Consider the following 19,473-nt stretch of genomic DNA (forward strand, 5'->3'; position numbering starts at 1 on the left):
GGGGAACTTCTGGTACATTCAATACTGAATTAATCATGTTAAGATAAAGGGAGTCTCTTGTGTAATTATTTTTATTGCAAATTTATTATAATTCATAGACAATGCAAATAGAAACACAAAAGCCATAATATGTCAGTATGAGGCAACAGAATATATGAAACCAATCATAAGATATTGCCACATTTAATCTTTTTTTCTTGTATTCAACACACTTATACATAGGTCGTGCGGCGTGCCTGAAAAGGATCTCAGCATTTTATGGCACATGGATCAGAATAAACAGAATAATTTATTGGCCAGTGTTGTCCAAGATTGTACCTGAACTCTCAGATATCTCAGGACACATGACTACCTAAATAAATACATTGTTATGTAACTAAGCTGTGTGTATAAACTCCAAAGTCCCACTTTTCCTAGTGTTGATTTCCCACCGTTGCATCACTGCCAGTCAGAGCTAAAGAGCAGCAGCACTACAGAGGCAGCATTTGTTGTTCCATTTGTGGGCGGTCAAGACACTTCTGATGGATCCCAGCAATACTTGTGTCCACAGTCCAAAGCTGACAGTCTGTCCATGTCTGTGTCACTCAGTGTGAAGTCAAAAAGCCTGGCATTGTCCTTTATTCTGTCTGGATTTGAAGACTTTGGAAGCACTGGAATGCCCTGCTGCACAGCCCAGCGCAACAGGACCTGGAGGGGGGACAACAGATCTGTGTTTTTCAAGTGTTTGTGCTAAAACAATATTTATTGAAAAATTAGTGGGGAGGCTGACCCAGTTAAGACATTAAGACACTTCCTGTGTGTGTTTACCTGTGCAGTTGTACGTTCACAGTTCTTTGCCACCTCCATGACCACAGGATCAGTGACCAGCTCTCCTTTCCCTAAGGAGGAGTACGCTTGGAAACACACTCCATACTCCTCACACACACTCCTCAGCTCTGTCTGGCACAGCTTTGGGTGAAACTCAACCTGAAGAAACAAAGTGCATCAAACTTTTTTTTGCTTTTGTGTACCATTAAGTATATTATATTTCATCAATCCTCTTTCGAATATTAATTCTACCTGGAGCAGTGCAGGAGGGGTTTTGCAGCTCTGCATCAGCTCTCTCATGTGTGCTGGTGTGTAGTTGGACACTCCGATGGCCTTCAGCTTCCCCTGGGCATGCAGCTCCTCCAGTGCAGCCCAACTCTGAGCTCGATTACCTGGAATCAAATATTAATTAAGCTGTCGTCATCAGTTCTACTCAAGTTAAGCTACATTGGGGGAGGAATGTGAGAAGACAGCTTGACATTTATTTTTTTACATAAATGTCAATACAGTCCAGTGAGATTCGGGCTAATGAGGGAAAACATGACTTAATCTGAATTCTTTACCTGGGTTGCGTTGGTCAGTCACTACCAGACCCTGTGTGCCAGGCCAGTGGATCAGGTAGAGGTCAATGTAACCCAAGTCCAGCTGAGACAGGCTGTGGAGGGCTCCTTCCATGGCTCTCTCACCCTGATCTTTGGGGCCCAGCTTACTGCAGGGATAAGGGAGGGAGGGTTGTTGAGAATTGTTCACTGGGTCTTTAAAGTCAAACATGAAAGAAAACTATGTGATGTTAACATCAAAGCAGGAATAGGCATGCGTTATTCATTTTGCGTAGCTACAACAATCAAAACCATTTGAAGCAAATTACAGAGGGTTTTTAATTTTATGATGATTCCACTTGTGTTCAAGATGCATGTTCATAACATTACCGGAACAAAAACTTTATACTGATATTCTGTGCTTTTTGGCAGGGATATGAGCCAGTAATTATAACAGTATACACTTTTATCTAAAGAAACTGACAATATGCGCAACCATGTAGAAAAAACTAATATACATCACCTGGTGATGAATACATCCTCTCTGGTTAAGCCATGTTTGGGCAGGAGCTCCTTCAGGGCTCGTCCCATGTCAGCTTCATTCCGGTAAACAGCTGCACTGTCAAAGGACCGATAACCAGCAACCAGCGCTGCGTCCACAGCCCGGTACACATCTTCAGCACCCACCAACTTGTAGGTCCCCAAACCCACAAGAGGCATCTGAACTCCAGTATTTTGGAGGACAGTAGAAGGCGTAGAAGTCATCTGATCTGAACAGAAGTTCTTCTTTCTAGCCTGTTTGGGATTAGTTGGTCTACCTAACCCTGTTGAAGACGGAGAGAAAGTGAAGTGAGAAATATGGGAGTTGTTGTTTTTTTGAGAAATAAATGTTGTAAAGTGTCAGAATGGGGGGCTGCCTTGGATAGAGAAGCAGACAGGTTACACTGATTTCTAAGGGGTTTCCACTCCATCCGAGCATTGTGTTAAAACATACCTTTATGTATAAACATAACATATATGTTAAAATATGCAACAGTAGAATCATTGTTACAGTATGCAATGGTATAAAAACTCTCACACAATGCAATAGTATAAACATTGCCACAGTGTTCAATTGTATAATATTATTACAGTATGCAATTACATAACATTGTCACAGAATTAGATGGTGAAACGTTGGATATGACAACAAACATTATTGCGATATGATACCGTGTTAGTGTATTGGAAACTGACATGCAATGATGCACTAATAATTAAGACGCTGCACCGCTACAGTTGTTACATTATAGTGAAACGAACTGGATGAAAACGCAATTAAATACCTTCAAATACAGCTTAAATGTTCATCACACCTTTGAGGTCCTTTTAGTTGAATTATTTTGAGGGAGAGGAGAAAAACAAGGCGATCACTAAAAGGAAATATCACGTGGAAAATGTCAAACATAACTTCTAACTTTTCATGAGAGCCATGTTTACAACTACTCCTTCCTGCTGCATGTGGTCAGCTGACAGTCATGTGACAGTTTGGACGGTTTTAGCCGTCACCATAGTGACACCTGCTCTGAAGCCGCTGATTGGAGGGAGATGTAGCAAATCACAGAAGGCCAAGCGACCGGAAGGCGGGAATTAACCCTAACCAGCGAATCCTGAGTCGAGACAAACGTTGATTGACGGACACGTTTTTAACTGTTGACGTCCTGGTGGAGGGTAAAGTTAGCTTACTGGCGGACGTGCCAATTTCATGCTCGCCATTTCCTCTAGACACTACGGTAATTTCAACAGAGCAAGAAGGAGAGCCGAGAGTTTCTGTCAGTTTGTACATGAGTTAGGTAGGTTTAGCATAGTTTAAGACAGTGGTTCCCAAACTGAGGGGCGTGACAATAATCTGTTTAATTTACGGAAAAATACCGGCAGCTGTGGTTGCCAGAACTTCACTGTCTTAAAAGTATTTTTTTAGATAGAAAAGGGGGGCCCAGTAGAAAAACTTTGGGAACCACTGGTTTAAGATATCTGAAATGTGCAAGCCAGCTAGCTTAATCAATTCAACATTTTCAGTGATGTTTTGGCTGCCCTTGGAAACAACAGTGCATCAATGAATAATTCTGATTATCTGATTTTTGTTGCCCAAAACCACATCAGGCCAGTCATGCCACTGCAGGCTTTCTCCTTCCCTTTCCCAGAAACAAGGTTCTTCAGAGCTGGTAGTTTTATCTACAAGTTCAAGATCAGAGGAAGCATCAGCTTCAGGCAAGACAGACACTGTTCTTCACATCTTTACAGCCTTGTCTTCATACCTTATATATATTCTTCTTTCATCCTGATCTCTCTTTTGGTTAAGGATCATATAAGATCAAGACAAGTACAAGTCCCAGGACAGCACAGTCTAGCTGTTTAACTCCATGGAGTCTTTGGTTATTTTGGGCTAGTCATTTTGTGTCTTCTTTTGTGTGTCTTATTGTGTCTTTCTTTATTCCTTTTTAGTCCTGTGTCTTTTTTGGTCATTTTCTCTTCTCATTTTGTGTCTTTTTTGGTCATTTTGTGTCTTTTTTAGTTATTTTGTGTCTTCTGTTGTGTCTTTGTGTAGTCATTTTGTGTCTTTTTTAGTATTTTTGGGTCTTCTGTGTCTTTTTTTTAGTCCATGTTTGATAAATGCATTGAGGAAACCTTTAATAAATAAATTATCTGACTCCAAAAGTAAATCCTCTCACCTATTTCTCTGAGCAGATCATTTGATGGGGAATGATGAGCAGGAGACGTCCAAGTTCTTAGTTTTTACATTTTATTACAATACATCAATAAATGTGCAGTTTACAGAGATCCCTGGGTTCAAACATCACTTCCCTGATACACAGAAGACTGGTTTCAGGTCATAAAGTCTGGACCAGTCTCATTTCCCTTGAACCCCTTATTATATTCTAACAATGTTTTACTAATCATGAAGGTAGATTTCTTCCAGGAAGTGCCACCCTCTTGAGCCATCGATTTGTCAGTTTTAATCAATATAGGGACAGGTCATGTCACCAAGCAGAGAAGACCATAATCTCCTCTTCCCAGCACACTGTGTCCATGACCTGGCCTGCTCCCAAAACATTCAACACAACCTCCTGCCTTGTTATGACTTACAGAGATATAATTGGAGAAACAGATTTTGCAGTGTCCACACAAACTATAAAACATAAAATATGAAACATACAATATATTTTCATGATTATAGAATCTTACTAAGTTAAAGCAGTTGGGATACATGTATTTAAAGTAATCACAATCAAATCAAATCAAAAATACTTTATTCACCCCCAAGGGGAAATTCAGTTAGTCTGATAGAATCTCTTGAAGAATGAGACAGCCTGATGGCTGTAGGAGCGAAGGATCTTTTGTATCTCTCTAGAGATACGGCGGGTATTTACGCACTGAAGCCCAATGGCGAGGGGAAGCAACCAGAAACTGGCGACCTACCCTTGACCATGGATGTGCCCCAAAGACAAATGCTCTAACTAGGGCCACCACATCACTAGTAAAACAACAAACAAGACGAAATCCAAAGGGGTAACGCCACTTGGCCTAACAGGGGAACATTTGTTCACATTACAGTAACATTCTGCACACCAGTCAATTACAATTATACTACGCTTCCACACAGAGAAGGGAAAACTCCTCCACCTAAAGCACAACACATAAAGGATAATAAATCAATCAGAACATAAACCAAAGATAGGTGTGATTATCAGTAAAAGTCAGTAGTGTGGGTGAGTGTATGCATGAGTGTAGCTGTAAGTGAAAAAAAAATGCTGTGTCCACAAACAAAACAACAGGCCTAAAGGAGAGAGAACACCAGGCTACCTCTCTCTATATTTCTCTCTGCCTTATCTGTGGCCTTGGCTCCTCTCTGCCTGCTTCCCTCTGTCTCTTTTTCTAGTTGCAAACATTACATAGATCTTTATTATTTTTAAATTACATACAGTTTGTAGCAAACAGTTGCCCTTTTCTTGTCTTGTTCTTTTGGCTTTATGCCTGCCAGTAAAATACTAGTAACCTCAGACCATAACTGTCCGAAGTTTACGAGTAGAGATGTTGCCATTTTTATTAAAAATATGTTTCAAGAAAAATAACTTCTTCTTTTTTTCAGTGTATACTGTTATCAGCTTTGCAGCATTTTAAATAAGTAACCAAAACTTGAGCTGCTAATTCTGTATAACAACATCTTGTGTGTGTTGTGAATATATTATGATGTGTATAATGTTTTTCTTCAGAGGAGATCAAGTTAGGAGACTGAACTGCCTCAGTGAGGAACTGGAGGTAAATATGGACGCTGCTTTCATACTCCATCAACATTCACATTTGTTGCATGATATCACTGTCATTCACACTGTTGTTCATCAAATTAATTGATTAAACTGATACTTTCTGACCTCTCATCATTCATATCGATCTTTCTGTCTCTAGTTTCAGCTGTAATTTTTTTCCTCTTTGTTATTAGGAAATTATCAGAACTGTTCTTGGCAACTTGGACAGTCTCCAGCCCTTCTCTAGTGCCCACTTCAACATCTACCCTTGTATCCTGACACTAAACAGCTGTACTTGCACACCATTATTCATTTATAGTTCAGTGTGTTTTGTTAACTGTAAGTACCAGATAAGAAGCAGTGGGAGGGAGCGTCTAAGGTGACGAGCAAACATGGTGAGGGGACGCTGAGAGCCTACCCGTTCAGTCTCATCCTGTATCTGGAGAGAAAAATGCAGAACGGTGAGACACATGAGCAAAAACTCACAGCTTATTCAGTTGCATTGACAAAATACATCCTGTACTTGCAGGCATTACAATGACAGCCACATTTGTTATTATACTGATTGTCCTCAGGTATCACATTTTTGTGTTACGTTCAGAACAAACATAATTCACAATGCAGTTTAGCTGCATGAGAACCTACTGAGGAACCATGACCCCATATTTAGGGCCAGTGGTCATAGAATACAATGCAATGATTAGTCAACAAATCGATAAGACGATCAACAGTAAAATAAAGTAAAAAAGTGTGAACTGTTTTGATAATCAAGTACTTTTTCATGCAAAAAAGTGTTTTTAAAATTTGTTTTCAAATTAGAGACATTTCTGACAAAAATAAATCTTTGAGTTTTGGGCTGGCAAAACAAGATACACGGTCACCCATAAAGTTGGAATAAAGTTGTTTTCTGAGTCAATCCTGTAATAATTGTGGTTTCATTTTTATAGTAATATGTTTGGAATAGATTGATTAATAAAGTTTTGAGAAGATATACACTGTATCTGTCAAGAATAAATCACATTGTCCCAATCATTTCACGGAAAGAGGTAAAAAATATTTTATTCCAACTTTATGGGCGACAGTGTATATAAAGATATCACCTTGGACTTTAATGAACTGGAACTTTTCCCTATTTTCTGACATTTTACAGACCAAACAATTAATCAATTGATGTGGTATAATCAGAAGATTATTAACAATGGAAACATGAGCTGCAGCCTGAGAAAAGCTCACCCTGGTCAGCTAAGCATGCAGATACAGATTTCCAGTGTGTCTTTTTGTGTAAAATAGTGATGAAGCACAAATAGTGCTGTAAGCAGCTGTGGCTGTGTAATAAGGAACAGATATGGTGAGTGTTAGTACAGTTCTGTACACAAACAGAAATACAAGATAGTATTCATCCATGTTGATTTGTATCTTGCAGAGGATACAAAGCAAGCAGAAAAGAAGATGAGCCCAGTGAGTTATTGTTCTATTACTCAGAAAACAGTGAGAATACAGGAAGAAGCATTTTAGTTGTACTGTCTGGTATATGTCCAGTGTCTCTTCAAAGGTTCATCTTGTATTGGAAGCATTTTGAGGTGTCTGTGGTCATTTTTGAGGCTGTGGTTTATGGTTTTATGGGTGTACCCAATAATTTCACATCTCTTGTGTGTACTATGAATGTCCAGATTTGTATTTCATGGAGATTAATATTATGTACGCCTTACAATATAACATATTACAGTACAGTACATTAACTCAAGTACTATACTTACAAGTACAATTTTGAGGTATGATTACTTTACTTGAGTATTTCCATTTTATGTAATTTTATACTTTTACTTCACTACATATTGAGGCAAATATTGTACTTTTTACTCATTTAGCACATTTAGCTGACAGCTTTAGTTACTTTTCTGGTTGATATTTAACATTAAAAAAACATTTTTTAATTAAACCTCATAGCAGTATCTTAAGTACATGGTCGCCAATAAAGTTGGAATAAAATATTTTTTACCTCTTTCCCTTAAATGATTTTGACAATGTGATTTATTCTTGACAAATGAAGTGTAAATCTTCTTAATCAAATTCTTAATTCTTCTTAATCAATATCTTCCAAACATATCACAATGAATATGAAACCACAATTATTAGGATTGTGGATTATTGAGGATTGTGTCTGAAAAAAACATTATTCCAACTTCATATACATTTTGATGCTGATACTTTTGCACTTTTACTGAAGTAAGTTTTGAATGCAGGGCTTTTACTTGTAGTGGAGTAATTTCACATTGTAGTATTAGTTTTTTTTACTCAAGTAAAGGATCTGAATACTTTCTTCACCACTGAACCTAGTGCCTGTTTTCTAGGAGAAAGAGGTTGCACAGAACTTTCCTTCTGCCTCTGAGCCCAAGTCAAAGCGTAAAAGATACTCACCACTAGAGGACGCCATACTAAAGTACTTACTAGAGGACTTGGAGGCTGAAAGCAAGCTTTCTATGGCTGGGTGAGTGCTTTCTTTACTTCTGTACATGTCATCTGTCATCTTAAACTATACAGTTACTCTATGAGGAACCAAATGTTGTACAAAATGTATAGACTATACCCTGTGGTCAAAAATGGGTCGCTCCTTTGTGAATAGGATCATGTTTTAAGAGTGTCTGTCTGGCTGTGTATGATCTATACTTTACCAAACCCTGAAACTGAAGGCAGTTTTTCTCAGTTATTACTTAATTAACCATTCTGTATATGATGATTTGGTGATAAGACAATGGATACCATTCAGTATTCATTTATAAATACAGCAGTTTTGTCATTCCTAATCTTCTTTCTTCCTCTTCATTGAGAACACTGTGTATTGTTGTGAGGGTTGATGAGAGCAATAAGAGGAAGATTGTTCATTCAGGCTTCATCCACATCCACACACACACCCATCTGTGTAGAGATGACAAGAAGTTTCTTATTCATAAAATCACCAAGACATCCATTCTGACAACTGCCCTGTTTCTCACACACAAACACAACACACACACACACACACACACACACGGTCCAGTGAATCTTGCAGTTATGAAACAGACAAGAGGCGAACGGGCGCCACCTCAATCACACTGTCAGTCAGATCAGTGTAGCGAAAATGATGATTTAAAATGCACACACACACATGCACCACACACCAACTAGCTTGTGTTGAACTTATATAAACAAAATTATCTCATCGTTTTGAATTTGAGTAAGACACACTCAGATGCACAAACTGTGTAAACATCCTGCAAACAGCAGGGCCCCGAGCATTAGTTCGCAGGAAATCAAGTTTCATTAAGCAATTCTCATTGAATTATATTCACCACATTGACCATTACACTTACATGTCCCTACAAAGGTGCTACACACAGAGGGACAAGTTTAAAACTAAGTTCTGTTGTCGGAGGCTTCATGACTGATCATTGGTGTGTGTGTGTGTGTGTGTGTGTGTGTGTGTGTGTGTGTCTACATAATGCCCTGGAGAGACAGATGGTTTGTTTTTGTGTTAAACCTGCTGGAAATATGGGAACAGAAAAGAAAGAAAAAAGAATTGTTCATTGAGCAATCACACTTGTCTACAAGGGGCATCTACTTCTATTATCATCTACTGTCACTCGTGACAGACAATAAAGTTCTATCTATCTACCAGAAACTGTTGGTGTTGGCTGCAAAATCAGTGCAGGCATTTCAACTTACCAACATGTCACTAAAGGCCTTTGGAGGCCATGCACCAGGAATCCATGAATGAAACACACAAACGTAAAGATGTTTTTTTTTAAAAACAACATTGGCACACACAATTGCACTTTCTTAAACAATTAAGATATATTTATCATTATTAATTGAACCAATCATATGTTCCATAATGTGTGCATTTTGGTAAAACCTTACTATTAAAACACTTCTGGTAAGGTGTTTAAAATAATAACGTTTTTTTTCGGAAAGTGCATATGTTTGATAGGCACTGAGTTTACAACTGGATAAATGAGACCTGGATTATACTGCACAAGTTGTGAGAGTTTGTAAACGGCTGATTTGTATAGTTTTACAGTTAGGTAAGGTAAAGGTTCCCTTTTACCCTAATTCATCAACAATTTAAGACATTTTGAATTATTTGTTCTTGTTCTTTGGCATGCGAGAAAAACTACTTTTAGTCAGGAATTCAGTGTAACACTGGGTTAGCAACTGACGCACAGTTTTCATTTTACGGGTGAAGTGGTTACTGTATTAATGTGTATCTTTAGTAAACCACACATAAAACATTTTGAAGCAGTAATGGTTCTGTTAATGTAAGAAGAAACTTGGTGTGTGTTCCGGCAGGCCCTGTCTGCAGCGTCCACGTGCCGAGAGAAAGGTCAAAGAACATCCAGGACATGTTGACAAGGTGATGCTTTCCAGTTTCTTACTCATCAGATGTCACTCTCATTTGAGCCCACAGTTCTTCAGAATGAACTGATTCCAACAATTCAGCTTCCAATTCCAGTCTCATAATAGTCTTTGGTTTCCTCTCTACCACAGTTATAAACACACACTTGTAGCATCTCTGTCTGTATTGTAGCCTCAGGTTAACATTAGCGCAGACAGGTAGGATAACAAGAGTGATTAAGGTTAATAATAGCATTACATCAGACACAGAGTGTACATGTTTCTGGTGATGTGCTTCACACTGATTAGCAACAAAAAATGTTTTACACTTGTCCACTCCTTTTCCCTTCACATTTGTTTCAAGTGGAAAAAATGGTTTAAACTAATTATGTTGGCCCACTGGGTTATTTATTTTAAGCGAAGGAAGTGCCTGTACAAGTCTACAAGCTTTTAAAGAGATTAAGTTTGAACAATGAAGGGGATCATTAAGCTCAAACAGATTTAAGAGAGGTGTTTTTAAAAGACCAAGAAAGAAATATCAGGTTATCAAATGTACATTTTTATAAATGAAGTAAATTTATATTCACGATTAGTAATGCTGTTTATGCCAATTTTCTACCCGACCTATCTTATTCAACTTTTAAAAAAGTGGCAAAAGTGAAAATGAGTCATCCTCAACATTTGTTTTGTTCAGGTATTAGAATGATGAAGACAGTTGAAAAATAGTCAGATACTAAATAGAATGAAGGCTCTTAGAGGATGATTTTTTTTCCCTTTGCCAATCATCATGTTTTTCCCAAATAATTTTGAGGCATGCTATGCTCTCAAATGCTCAAAAAAATAGTGAGATTATTTGCGGTTGATGTGAACCAAATGTTTGCCTCTGGATCCCCTCAGGTTTGGCCTAAGCCCCAATTGTTTACAAAATCTACGGCTCTTACTTACAGTTGCCAAGTTATGATTGGACAATCACTATATGGCATATCATATTCTGTTCTAGTGCTACATGGTGGTGTAGTGGTCAGCATTTGCGCCTTAATTTCACACTATTCGGCTTGCTCTACTGTTTGCATGTTCTCCCTGTGTAGGTTATCCGGTTTCCATGGAGCTTAGGTTTAATTAACTCACTCATTCATTATCCTTAACCGCTTATCTGAACTCGGGTCGCTGCAGCCAATCCCAGCTGACATTGGGTGGGAGTCGGGGTACACCCAGGACCAGAAGCTGGAGGACCCACACGGAGAACATGCAAACTCCACACAGAAGAGCCGCAAGTTGGATTTGAACCTACGACCTGCAAGGCTAACCACTACACCACATGTAGCCCTAGGTTTAAGTAATAACTCTAAATTGGTGTGAATGAGAGTGTGAATGGTTGTCTGTCTCTGTGTGTCAGCCCTGTAATAGTCTGGCGACCTGTCCAGGGTTTACCCCGCCTCTAGCCCAATATCAGCTGGGATCGGCTACAGCCCGCCGCTGGAATAAATTAATATTCTGTTCTTTCTTCACTTTTTTTTAATCTCCCACAGAAAGGTTCCAAAGGCTTTGACGAACTCAGGCAGAAATCAGGTGTCATCCCTATCAGAGGAAGTGAGACTCCAAGTGAAGTGCATCCTGGGAGTATCCAGCACATGGGAGAGGAGGTGGAGGAGGTGGAGGAGGAGGAGGAGGAGGAGGAGGAAGAAGATGCAGACTTGGTGCCTGAGGAACCTGTAAAACCAGGGATTTTGGTTCGACTGGCCAGGTTGGTGTGACTTCACCTTCAGCCACACCAACAGTTTTTTACTAGTAGCTGAAAAAAGAAGCCAACAGCAGATCAGTAAAACTGCACACAGTAAGGAAAAATTCATACCTGCGGAGATGATGATGACGTCACTGTCTTAGTCGTAGGTGTAATTGACTTTTACAGCCACAGGCTAAACAGGGGCTGCTTGCTACTGTACATCTGAAGAATAAAGTTGACAAAGATTCAAATGGATTGGGGAAATCCAGATATTATTAGCACAAAGTTACAATATTCCTCTTTCTGTTGAGACAAGCTGATGTCCTTAGGCACATAAAAGACTGACAAAGGTATCTCCACGTTGACAGAGCACTCTTACTAATGTAGTAATGTAATGCCTTTTTATGGTCATAATGATGAGTAGTAGCAGCATTATGGAATCAGCTCACAGTTGCATTAAATTTTTTCTGTCTGTGTGTTTGCAGCCACATCTTCCCCTTCTCCTGGCTCTTCAAAGACTCCTGAGGGCCGCAGCAGACACAGGAGGTGTTACTGGTTCCGATGGTGGAAACACACTGGGGTTTGTTTGGTTAAAGTTCTGTAGTTTGTACAAAAAAGTTTGGTATTTCTTCAGCTTCTTGTTGTAGTAAGTTATCGATACTATTCAAAAATAAATATCAGTTGTTATTTATTTCAATTTTTTTTTTGTTATTTTATGTTGTTGCATATTTTTCCATTATGGTGGACATTTATTTATTACTATTTGCTATTGTTGCTTTTATTGCAGCATCTGCAATCATTTAATATTCTGTGACTTAATAGATGTGGATGTTATTTCTTCTTTCATTTCTCAGTTTGCCATCTTAAATGCTGCTACATTTAACTTTTCTATATGATCTGTGACCCCCTCTGCATTTAATTTAATTTCTTTTGTTTAATTAGTTTTTTTAGTTGCAGTTTTTGGATTTGTTGTGTAAAATGTGAATAAGCAGGAAACACTTTAATCCAAATGGCTTCATCTTTGCTCAGTGTGCTGACTGAATGATTGAATGATTTCGCATTCACACATTCCGAAGCTTTATTCTGGTAAATGTTGTAGACAATGCCGGCTTGCTCTTAATATTTCCACTCCAGTGTGTGTGTGTGTGTGTCCTCAAAAGCGCACACCTTGAGTTTCACTGAGTATCACCTTGTGGAAACTCCACTTTCCTCCTGTCAATCTAAATTAGCTAAGTGTTCTATCCGTGTGTCTGTGTGCCTGTGTGTCTTTGTGTGTTGTAACTTATGGAATGTATAAATAGAGCTGTTGTTTGTCCAAATGTTGCAAATGTGCCAAAAAATTAATTTAATTACATTTAAAATCTTGTAAATGATTAACTTTATGAAGTGGTGTTTGTGTGTGTGTGTGTGTGTGTGTGTGTGTGTGTGTGTGTGTGTGTGTGTGCATGCACGTGTCCATGCTTGCATGTGTGTGTTTATATATGGGGGTAAATGGGTCAACTGGACTAGAACATCATCTTAGAAGCAGGAAAACTTTGCCTAATCCTCTACTTATATTGTCATAGAGCCCAAAATAACATACTCATAATCTTACACTCACATGTACTCACACACCACACACACAATATCCTGTCAGACATAATGATACACACACATATAGTACTTACACACACATCTTACACTTCTGTACAGACACACACATACATCATATACTTTCATTCACACACACACACATACACATTGAGATTAAAATAACAGGGCAGAAGTGGAAGCGGACACATTAATGATATTATAGTTATTCAAGACGCCACGGTTTCCACGGCAGCCAAGAGCGACGGGGCCACTGAGCGATACAAACATCAGTCACCCCGCTGAGTCACACTGGAGAAATGTGTGTGTGTGCATTTCAACTATGAGAGAGTCTCCAGTTTAACAAAGTTCATTCACGTCTAATTCTCTCCTGATGAGGTGCTGCAGGCCACTCTGACATATAGTCTCTCTCTCTCTCACTCACTCTCTCTCTCTCTGGTTGGCATGGAATCAGAAGAAACACACTGCAACTTACAGTCAACACACTAATAGTTTTGTGTGTTTGTGTGTGTGTGTGTGTGTGTGTGTGTGTGTGTGGGTGGGGGGTTTGGGTGATGATGTCACACATTCCGTTTTCCATTGACATAACTAGATTGGGAATGTTTGGGATAGAGGGGCCATAAGATGATAATTGTGTTTTGCTTAGAAGGTGTGTATGTGTGAGTGTGTGAGAGTGAGAATGGGAGTGTGCAGCGCTGCAAGCCGAAGCATTTATCCTGAATTATTAGTTATTGACCTGTTCTATCTAGAATAGTTTGAGGCAGAAAGGTGTATAGTTATAGTATCAGTTTCTGCAGAAAGAGGGTTTAAAACAAGTTTGGCGTTATTCTATATTTGTTTTTTGTGCCGACAAATTCCATTAAAAGATCAAAATTAATAATTTGTTAATGATTTGTCCTGCATTTTCACTGTATGGCACGACTCAATTAGTAAAAGTTGTGAATATTAGCTGGTACTTTATTTGGTACCACCTTGGTTGAGGTTCCAAGTGAGCCAAACTGATACTAGAAGGTGGAGTTAAAACATGGCAGACTACTGATTGGTCAGAGAGAATCGTCTCGGGACATTCTGCACAAAACTCCAATTTTCAAATAGCCAAGCTACCATAATTAGCAATCACAATTTTTGTATTTACCCAAACCTGGAAACCTAGAAAATAGCAGTTAATGAAGTGCAACTGTTCCTCTGTTTGGTTGCATATGAAGAAATTTTGCTTTGAAAATGACGTCACAGCAGTTTGAAATGGTGAAATGGTGAAATGGTGAAAAAGGTTAATAGAACTAATCATAATGTTTCTTTTCAATAGTGGGGCGGATTAGCTCAATATTTTACAACAATCGTTCACTTTGTGATAAAAGCATGAAATTTGGTAGATGTGTTGGTGAATATGTTTCGAACAAATCTGGATATTGGGCCACCTCAAAAGCGCCCCCTAGTGGCCGTGGCAGGCATTTGTTATACGAATAAATCAATGATGAATAAAAACTGCCCTTTTAATAATACCAACTGGTGATGAATTGTATATTGTTGGAAAGCCTGATTAGTCACCTTTACAACGAGGTACAGCTTGTAAGGATCGTGCATTCATGGAATGAGCAACGGGGCTAAACGTGTGGGTAGCACCCCCCAAAAATGTGCATCCCCTGTGTAGTGGGGCGGATTAGCTGAACAATCGTTCATTTTGTGATAAAAGCATCAAATTTGGTACACTCATTGCTGAATACATGTTTAATGAATCTGGATATTGGGCCATCGCAAAAAAAATTCTGATGGCTGTGGCGGCCATTTTTAAAAATGGTCATTTAAAAGCGGCCATTTTTAAAAATGGCCGCCAGTGGTTACTGGCGAGGAATGCTTTGCCTGCCCTACAGCTGCTGTTTCATGTTTTCAGCACCACAAATATAATTTAGAGACATGTTAAAGTGACAAAAGCTTTATTACAGTCTAATAGAAAAGAACATTAACTTTGTATAACATTTTATTAGGTCTTGATATTCCCATTCACAGGCTACGGCCTCCTCTTTGGCTTGTATTCTTCTGTTGCTCCTTAAAAAGAAAAAATAATTTTCAATATTGTATGATCTGCAACAATAAAAACAAAACACATTTAGACAGAGAAAAAAATCATACATTTTAAAAATTCTACTAGGGTTACTTGTAGCAGGTTACTCTTTCTGGCAAAATCCTTGTACTGAGGTGTGTGACTTAGTCAGGCGGCTTAGCCAAATAAAGGGGACACGCCGGACAAGAGCACCACATTTTTTCCACATACTCTCTATCATTATAGGTTTAAATTTTTAGTAGGAGCCACTTCATCAAGATTGCGGTGATGGCAGCCATATAAAGTCTATGAGAAATGCTATATCTTCCAATCCACTTAGAAGGTCAATCTTGGTGTCAAAATATACATTTTCTGGGTCCAGGAATCATTTAAAGCTATTGAGAATATCACTAGATGATTATTTTATCAAATAGATATGTTCATTTTCACTCAGACTGGGCAACTTGCTTCAAGTGCTGCAGCAGGATATCCTGAGTTGAAACTGTTTGGAATCAGTGTTCACGGGAGAGTGTGGATTAGCTGCCACGTACACAAAAATCAAGGGTACGCTTTCATCTCATGTCAGATCTTGATCAACAAATTATTTACAGTGAGTCATCCAGTGATATTCTCAATAGCTTTAAATGATTCTTTGACCCAGAAAATGTATATTTTGACACCAAGATTGACCTTCTAAGTGGCTTGGAAGATATATTGGTTCTCATAGACTTATGGCTTATATGGCTGCCGTCTCCTATCTGCAATCTTGATGAAGTGGCTCCTACCAAAAGTTGAAACCTTTGGTGATAGAGAGCATGTGGGAAAATGTTGGTGCTTTTGTCCGGCGTGTCCCTTTCTTCTCAAATCTGGTCCTAAGCCGCCTGACTAACTGTGATGGAGTTATAAAATACATTTAAAAAAGAAAAAAAGAACCACATGGGCAAAGGAGACATTACATATAGTGTGCCTGTGTGTGTGTGTGTGTGTGTGTGTGGAGGGATGTCCACATTCCACAGGACATCATTTAACAGTGTCTTATTAAGCTTTCACACCCAACAGCCACTGATACATGTTCCAAGCTAACTAGCTAGCTTAAGTACCTATTTTTGCTATCTTGCTAATTTACTTTTCCGCCAAGGCCCATGATGATTGTTTTTCTCTTTAGCCTTTATGATGTTCATAGCATATTTTATTCATAATTATAACAGGTGAAATGAAATATTTAGACATACCTTGATGGACAGTCCACTGCACTGCTTGTCCCAGGAAGCAAATGCTAGCTAGCTCATTTGCTAGCTAGCTCGATGGCTAGCCCGATTGTGGTGGGGCAGGAAAAATAACTGAAAGAGTGTCTAACTGGATTTTTGTTAATTTAATATGTGTATTTACATTTTTTAATTTACGTTTGTATATTTAGTTTACATTTTTTAAATATTTTAAGAAATAATTTAAATATTTTTTGTAATTTTAACGAAGAAAATGACTGCTATGGCCACTAGGGGGCGAATTTGCGATGGCCTAATATACAGATTTGTTTGAAACATATCCACCAACACATCCACCAAATTGTGTGCTTCTATCACAAAATAAACAATTCTTGTGATTTATTGAGCTAATCCGCCCCACAGGGGATGCACATTTTTGGGGGTTGCTACCCACACGTTTAGCCCCGTTGCTCATTCCATGAATGCACGATCCTTACAAGCTGTACCTCGTTGTAAAGGTGACTAATCAGGCTTTCCAACAATATACAATTCATCACCAGTTGGTATTATTAAAAGGGCAGTTTTTATTCATCATTGATTTATTTGTATAACAAATGCCTGCCACGGCCACTAGGGGGCGCTTTTGAGGTGGCCCAATATCCAGATTTGTTCGAAACATATTCACCAACACATCTACCAAATTTCATGCTTTTATCACAAAGTGAACGATTGTTCAGCTAATCCGCCCCACTACAATAAGTTCCATGAAGAAAACTCTAGAATCAAGATGTTCTATATAAAAGTTCTGAGCAAATGGGGGCAAGGAACATTTGAGATATATTCTCAACTGAAGAGAAGTCTTGTTGTGTATGGGGGTATGAGGTATTAACCCCCAAAATATTTCACTGTCATTAGGTTCGAGACCTAATTTACCTGTTGGGCCACAGACTAAAGAAAATGTCATCTTCAGTGTACCCAAAACCAGCAGCTGGTCCAACTGGTGATGAGATGTCACTGTTGGTAGATCTGGTTTATCAAAACCAACAGTACATAAAACAAAACACAGCAGGAACATCCGATAGGTCAGACACCCACAGTTTAACTGTAAATCAATAAACATCACCATTATGGCTGAAAAGGACAAAATAAACACATTTCTTTTTGTGAAATGACTCCACTACAAATAAAAGTCCTGCATCAAAACTTATTTTAGTAAAAGAATAAAAATGTCAGCATAAAAATGTACTTAAAGTATCAAAAGTAAGAGTACTTGTTATGCAGAATGGACCCAACCAGATTGTTATATATATTCAAAATTATTGGATAATTATATTTGATGCATTTATATAAGTTGCATTTGTTATGGTAGGGCTCATTTTAACTACCTAATACACTGCTATGTGGTTTCATGTATAGAAATGCATAATTTTAATTTGATCATGTTTTTCATGTTAAACATTGACCTTAAAAGTAACTAAATCTGTCAGCTAAATGTAGTAGTTGAGTAGAAGCATAAAGTTACATAAATGGAAATACTCAAGTAAATGTACTTAGTTACATTCCACCATTGGTCCCAAATATATAGGCTATTTTCAGAGGTGGACTAATACACATTAGATGTTCTAGTGAGTCGTTATTGAGGATTATGTGAGCTTTGGCTGTAAAGGCAAATTATTATTAAGTATGACACTACATTGTATGTCATGTAATTTAATGGGGTTTGTTGACAATGAAGTCTTTGTCTGTAATTGTCTTTAAGTGTTTGGTTTGGTTTTCTTAAAACAATTGATTGATTCTGCCAGCACAGTGAGAATAATCCGGCCCTTTTTCTTGTGTGGTGACATGCCCTATTCTCATTATTCTCACTCATTTCTAGAAAAAAATTGAAAAGTTTATTTCTTTTGGAAGCAGAAATATTCTTAATGCACTTACAGATTTTTTTGATTTTTTTTAAGAAAATGGGGTTCCTATTGTTTCCCGGATGATTTACTTTAAAGTAAGTTCCGGGAACTTGTTTGGAGGGTCCAGCTTTTGTCATTTCAGTTGATCAAAGGTCATAACGAGCATCTGCAGTTTGTATTTCTGAGGGAATAGCCTCCAGCTGTCCTGTGACGACCTGCTGAGTCCGATTCGGGATACGAGACAGATGTGGCGCTGAAAACACACAATGAAACAATGATGATTATTGCGTCTGGGATCCAACCAAAGTACAGTAAGTCAAATGAAAATGTGATGTGTGGGGTCACCTCCTGCTACAGTTTTGTAATTGGATTTTATCATAAAGTGAATCAATTCTCCTGGCTTTTATTGAGCTCTTCCGAAGGCAAAGATAGTTTACTCGTTTATTTTTATGGCCAAAAACAGCGGGCTATAGTGTCTCAGTGAGCTTTATAGACCCACAACGTCAGTGATTCCCAGCACTGGCCAGAATCTCTAGGGAGACATCGAAAAACTCATTGAAAAACCAAAAACATTGAAGTAACCTCAAGAGATTGTGATTCTTGCAGTTCCAGTAAGTAAGACATTTGTTCCTTCACCCTGAAACCCAGTTTCTTCTGGATACCCACCACAACAGAACAAAGGACATCCAGTTTGGGAGCACTTTTAAAGTAATCTGTGGTCTGATCTGGCTCTTCGTGACCTTTGTGACTTGTCACCGGAGTGCTGCAAAATGTCCAACAAATAATCTCAGAGTCTATTAAAGGAATGTCTTTACCCTCTGGAGTTTGGACTGGGTGGTTGCTAAGCTGGTTTCCTCTGTCCAAGACAAGAAAGACGAGAAGCAGAGCCAGGCGTTCCCCACAATATACCCATCATGTGCCACACACACACACAGTTGACCCAAACCCACAATATCTTCTGACCCGACCCTGCCCTTCCTCCTGCAGCCACAAATGGAAAACCCAGGCAC

At 38.6% G+C, this 19,473-nt stretch overlaps 2 protein-coding genes across 4 annotated transcripts; one reads left to right on the top strand and one right to left on the bottom strand.

The window, feature by feature from the left end:
• Positions 1-3: 3 nt before the first annotated feature.
• LOC131989735 (glyoxal reductase-like) lies at positions 4-2,862 on the bottom strand. Its single transcript, XM_059355043.1, has 6 exons — positions 2,702-2,862; positions 1,870-2,170; positions 1,371-1,516; positions 1,060-1,199; positions 808-966; positions 4-687 (listed from the first exon to the last, which is right to left on the bottom strand). Exons 2-6 carry the CDS (start codon positions 2,109-2,111, stop codon positions 508-510), a joined length of 867 nt encoding a protein of 288 aa, XP_059211026.1. The 5' UTR covers positions 2,112-2,170; positions 2,702-2,862; the 3' UTR covers positions 4-507.
• A 134-nt stretch (positions 2,863-2,996) lies between these two features.
• Positions 2,997-12,730, top strand: LOC131989736 (membrane-anchored junction protein). 3 transcript variants are annotated; one of them, XM_059355045.1, is made up of 10 exons: positions 2,997-3,118; positions 3,489-3,596; positions 5,600-5,645; positions 5,827-5,902; positions 5,983-6,093; positions 7,056-7,090; positions 7,984-8,120; positions 9,959-10,022; positions 11,533-11,747; positions 12,212-12,730. In XM_059355045.1, exons 2-10 carry the CDS (start codon positions 3,496-3,498, stop codon positions 12,249-12,251), a joined length of 825 nt encoding a protein of 274 aa, XP_059211028.1. In that variant the 5' UTR covers positions 2,997-3,118; positions 3,489-3,495; the 3' UTR covers positions 12,252-12,730. The 3 variants fall into 3 exon arrangements, with proteins under 3 accessions (XP_059211028.1, XP_059211027.1, XP_059211029.1); XM_059355044.1 differs by having other exon boundaries at positions 3,013-3,178; XM_059355046.1 differs by lacking the exon at positions 9,959-10,022 and having other exon boundaries at positions 3,013-3,178.
• Positions 12,731-19,473: the final 6,743 nt, after the last annotated feature.

The sequence above is a fragment of the Centropristis striata genome, chromosome 17 (assembly GCF_030273125.1).
Source record: "Centropristis striata isolate RG_2023a ecotype Rhode Island chromosome 17, C.striata_1.0, whole genome shotgun sequence".
NCBI lineage: Eukaryota > Metazoa > Chordata > Actinopteri > Perciformes > Serranidae > Centropristis > Centropristis striata.

What these genes read in the sequence shown, in the direction of transcription:
- LOC131989735 (XM_059355043.1), bottom strand. Translation starts at nt 2,111, where the DNA reads ATGACTTCTACGCCTTCTACTGTCCTCCAAAATACTGGAGTTCAGATG. An exon ending in GAGGATGTATTCATCACCAG is followed by an intron (nt 1,517 to 1,869) that starts GTGATGTATATT and finishes TTATCCCTGCAG; the next exon opens with TAAGCTGGGCCCCAAAGATC. An exon ending in GACTGACCAACGCAACCCAG is followed by an intron (nt 1,200 to 1,370) that starts GTAAAGAATTCA and finishes ATTTGATTCCAG; the next exon opens with GTAATCGAGCTCAGAGTTGG.
- LOC131989736 (XM_059355045.1), top strand. Translation starts at nt 3,496, where the DNA reads ATGCCACTGCAGGCTTTCTCCTTCCCTTTCCCAGAAACAAGGTTCTTC. An exon ending in GCCTCAGTGAGGAACTGGAG is followed by an intron (nt 5,646 to 5,826) that starts GTAAATATGGAC and finishes CTTTGTTATTAG; the next exon opens with GAAATTATCAGAACTGTTCT. An exon ending in AGCAAGCTTTCTATGGCTGG is followed by an intron (nt 8,121 to 9,958) that starts GTGAGTGCTTTC and finishes GTGTTCCGGCAG; the next exon opens with GCCCTGTCTGCAGCGTCCAC.